Below are 5,136 nucleotides of genomic sequence, written 5' to 3'. Positions count from 1 at the left end.
CGCACACGCACACGCACACGCACACGCACACGCACACGCACACGCACACACACACGCACACACACACACACACACACACACACACATATGCGCGCGCGCGCATATTTGACAGAGGACACTGACTCCTGTAACACAGGTTATACCTAGCTCCGGTGTAACTATTTTGTAACAATAAACATTATTATTATTATACGAATACGTGCGTTCGTACACGGCACGCGGCGCGGGAGCGCATACGTACAAGTCACGCTGCTACGTTTGTATGGTTTTACCATAGTTATCTTTTTATACCATGGCTTAAGCCTCTGCTATCATTGGAAATAGTATTGTTACTCGATCAGTTCAAGTGGCTTCCCAATCATCTTTGCAGGAATTATTTAATCATATTTGAAGGATAAATTTAAGATTTAATATTTTACATAACCCTGTATCCCCCGCATATCTGAAAGAGCGTTTCAGCTTTCTTAGATGCCAGGATAAACCCTGTTGATCTCTTGTTAGGTACCAGTTAACTTTTCCGTCTTTCAATTCCGGTTTCTATCCCCATTCCTTCACGGTTCATGCGGCCAGAATATGGAACGCACTTCCTGTTTCCGTTCGCGAAAGTAAAGCGTTAGCTATTTTCAAAATTAAAGTTAAAGAGCATTATTTATGAATACTCCATCCATTTCTTAGTTATTATATTGTAACATATATATTTATTGAAGAGATTGTCATGGTTTACAAATTAGGGTGCTTAATTTTGTGAGTTGTGAGTCGCATTGTCTGATTCTCGTAGTTTACGTTCGACTGAAATGCGGTTGGGGCGCCAGACGTATGTATTTTATTCAGTTGCATCCAATACTAAAGTAGCCACTTCCCTCACCTCTTCCTCCACCCGCAGCACACCGTCACACGGTGCGAATGAAATTCAGTCGTAATTACGCGAGTGAGTCGGCAAACAACTCATTTGTGTCATCGTATGGAACAAACCGGACTTTTATATGAAACCGAATGCAACATAGAGTACACTACTTAAATAACGCGACTCACATTTCACAAAATTACGCTCGTCTGACCTCAGTCTTAAAGTCATTGTTATGATATAGTTTTTATGTTACATACATTTCTATTGTTGTGCACGTAAGCCCGTTTATTTTAGTTATTGTGTCCGTTACTTAAATCTGGGAGAAATATCTTTAAGAAATAAACAGAAACTTACGTTTGTGTTTTACTTTTGTTATATGTGTCTATGTCCTGGCCAATAAATGATTAAATAAGTAAATTGTTCTTTTATTTTTAATTTTAAGTGACGGGACGAACAAGTCGTGTGCCTGATGGTAAGTTGCAGCAGGCGTGCGCCTGTCCATAACAGTTGCAGTGCCACTCAGGGCTTTAAAACACGAAGAAATGAGGGGCACGCTGCGCCCGTTACCCTGAGACATAAGTTGACCCTGTTGAGTTGAAGCCCCGTGTGCCTGTAATCTCAACAGCTCCCTTACTCTTCAAAACCGGAACATATTACTGCTTGCTGGCAGAAATAGGTAAGGGGCAATTATTGCCACCTTGGAAGGATTGGAAGGAACTCTTACACAAGGAGCTCTATTACTACTAAAATTGTGGGCCAAGGTAACCACCTAGTGGAGCCCCAGACCGAGAAAGCTATGGTGTGACGAACTGGACGCCTACGATAAAGCTTGGGTCCAGTTAGCTCAGGATCGGGACGCATGGGAGTATCAGGGGGAGCCCTTTGCCCAGTGGCATACATCTGGGTAATTGTAAGTAAATTGTAAAATAGACTTAAGAACAATTTTTTCGTTTGTCTACAGGATGTGGTCGTTCTGGCGCGCGTGGAGCTTGACGATGTATGCGTGCGCTGTGCTTGCTCAGCGCATCGACCAGGAACCGCTGCTGTCGCCGCGGCCAGCACGGGTCCGCGACCGCGAGCTCGCCAAGCCCGATGAGCCAACTTGCGATCAGCTCAAGGCTATGTGGAGGTAAGACAGTCTAATTACGACAATTTATTCAAAGTAACCGGTTTAACATTCTGGACACTACAGGAGAATAGGGCCAGATGAAGAGGGCCCTGATGGTCCGTAATATATTTTTATAGGCATTTGCCTGTCCGACCTAGTGTAGTAACGATGTTTAATTACCAAAACATATTGTTTCCAATCGAAAATTGTATTTTTAAGTGTGGTAGGATTTTGACTATGACTATTTGAGTACAAATTATCCACGGATAATTTGCCAATGTAATAATATGTCTCTCTATACAAGAAAACCAACAAATTCCATCTAGAGAGGGGTGTCAGACAGGGAGACACAATATCACCAAAGTTGTTTACCCTAGCACTAGAATGCATATTCCAACAGATGCAGTGGACTGGGGAAGAGTTGTTGATTGATGGAGAGAGACTTACCAATCTGAGGTTTGCTGACGATCTGGTTCTGGTTTCTGAAAGCATCGAGGATATGCTGACGATACTAGAGGATTTGAAGATGGAATCTGAAAAGACTGGTCTTAAAATGAACATTAGGAAAACCAAGATCATGACCAAACTACCAGCTTCCGGTGGAGAAAGTGGCCGAATATATATACATGGGACATAAGGTTACACAGGGCTTTGAGAACCAAACAGCGAAAAAATGGCGTGGCGTGGGCTGCATTCGGTGCCAACAAACCATCGCTACGCGGCAAAATACCCGTAGGGTTATTTGAGATCTCAAAGTTAAAGTTTTCGAACAGTGTGTCATGCCCGTGCTCGTCTAAGGTACGGAAACCATGACTCTTACAAAGAAGTCCGCCAAGAGATTCCGAGTTGCGCAGAAGAGCATAGAGAGAGCAATGCTTGGAGTTACCCTGCGAGACCGAAAAAGCAACGCTTGGATCCGAAATAGGACCAAAGTTAAAGATGTCATAGCTGTCGTGGCGAAAAAAAGGTGCCCGTGTGCGGGGCACATTGCGAGAATGGGCGAGAGGCACTGGACAAGGCCAGTACTTGAGTGGAGACCCAGAGCGGACATCAGAAGGCGCGGCAGATCACTGCAGCACTGGTTGGATGACATCGAACGACACCGAGGTCGGGACTGGATTAGTCGGGCACAAGATCGCCAAGAGTGGAAAAAGAGGGTAGAGGCCTACATCCAAGATTGGATAATAAAACGGCCGCCATGATGATGATAATGTATTTGCCAATGTTACCGATAATTTTTGTATATAAAAATATTTCACTAAAATGTGATTTTTATTGTGGTTTATAAAATGGCACTATGGATTCAATGTTTCCCCTTTTTTTAATGGTTTAATAGTCAGTTAAATTGCACCATTAGTCTGAAGATCACTCGAAAACAAAATTTTGTCTCGACCCACATACAGAATAGATATTACTTTCGCAATGAAACGGAAATGTCTAAATAAATCCGCTCAGGTCTGACAGTTCTATTGCGTGCCGTTGAAATTGTGAGTATTGAGTATTATTATGGATACAAAGATCGAATAAATACAAAGAAAAAATCTTTGATCTCACTCGACTCAAACCAGTGTCTGTTGCCTAAGGGTGTTCCCATTATGTCGTGACGACGGTAACCTGTCACAAACTCGAATTTTTTTTCCGAAATAACGTTTGTTCGAATTTTCATTACACCGAAAACCGAATTATAACTAAACCGTTGTTCTTTCAGGATATGTTGGATGTTTACCGCAAAGACACAATTATATTCGGTTAGGTTAGGTTATGTTAGGTTTAAAAGAAAAAACATTGTCCTCTCAAAATTACTTTCGAGGTTATGAAAATTCGAGCAACCGTTATTTCTGGAAAATGTCATTTCGGACTACTGACAGGTAACCCGTGATGACAGATCGTGCAATTTAAACTGTCGTGACTTTGTATATTTAAATGAAATTGTTCACATACAGTACACGATTAACTGTCGTTCACGACTTTTTTAACGTTACGACTACAGACTGTCGTGGCAATGGTACACCCCGGACACTCCACACAACGCGCAACGGTCGAAAATTATTTATCTACTACAACTACATACAGCAAGGCGCTATCTGCACACGCGCAAATGTGTGCATGAAGTGGCAGGGTTACCCATCACTTTCTTGCACTATTACGTTACGTGAACAGAGCGGCAACATAGCGAAAATGCTAACGCGAATCTGTTATCTATGATTCTATTAATAAGTATGTATATCGATATAATATCATATTTTTCATTAATTCACTAACTAGAGTAATAATATTGAAGATATTTATTTAAAAAATACATTAAAAGCCCTTAAAATGGTATATTTTGGACATGTACTTTTAAATAAGGTAACCAAGTTATTTGAAATTGCGTGTCCAAGTTGATCATCATTATTTAGTAATAATTAGGTATATTCACTACTTACGTAATATTTATCAGCAATACGAATTGAAAATTCGAGAAGTCTACGAAGTCATGGCGCCTCATTAGATTGATATAATGATTATTATGTATAAAAAATACAGATACTCTGCAGTAAATAAATTAAGAAAACAATAACTGAATGAGTCCCATACATAAGTTTTTTTTATTACTTCGTTTCTCCTTTCGGAAAATGATGATAAACAGCCATACACAGCACAAATCACGACCATTATAAATAATAACGTAAAATGATGTTTTATATTAACGTACAATTTTCGTAATGAATAAATGAAAACTATATTCAAATATCATAGACGTCTTCACACGAAAACGGCTCGCCGGCAGCCTTGTGGTCGTTCAGTCAATGTGACCGGCAATGTGCGGGGCGTGGTGCGGTATCTAAAGCTAGGGAGGGGCGGAGAGTGTCCGTTCTCTTTACTTTTTGTTCTCTGGCAATGGGAAGGGCTAGAACGACTGTCGGTCGTCGGACAACAAATAAAACATCACGACAAACAATGTGACAATAGATAGATAATTACTTCTGCCGCCAAGTTCCGGTTTTGAAGGGTAAGGGTGAAATTACAGGCACATGGGACTTGTCAACTTATGTTTCAGGGTGACGGGCGCAGTGGCAGTGCCAGTCAGATCTTTAAATCTTTAAAATCTTTTAAACCTTTTAATCTTTTGAGTCTTTTGAGTCTTTCGAGTCTTTCGAGTCTTTCGAGTCTTTCGAGTCTTTCGAGTCTTTCGAGTCTT

The 5,136-nt window shown here is 40.9% G+C and overlaps 1 protein-coding gene across 1 annotated transcript in view; it reads left to right on the top strand.

The window, feature by feature from the left end:
- LOC113228200 overlaps window positions 1-5,136 on the top strand; it is a 191,772-nt gene that overhangs the window by 120,981 nt on the left and 65,655 nt on the right. Inside the window, exon 2 of the mRNA XM_026461444.1 lies at window positions 1,809-1,976. Within this exon, the coding sequence (XP_026317229.1) occupies window positions 1,810-1,976 (167 nt within the window). The 5' untranslated portion in view covers window position 1,809. The remainder of the gene's footprint in view (window positions 1-1,808; window positions 1,977-5,136) is intronic.

Source organism: Hyposmocoma kahamanoa, unplaced genomic scaffold (genome assembly GCF_003589595.1).
Source record: "Hyposmocoma kahamanoa isolate Upper Pololo Valley unplaced genomic scaffold, ASM358959v1 224, whole genome shotgun sequence".
NCBI lineage: Eukaryota > Metazoa > Arthropoda > Insecta > Lepidoptera > Cosmopterigidae > Hyposmocoma > Hyposmocoma kahamanoa.
This window is presented reverse-complemented; position numbering and strand designations above follow the sequence as displayed.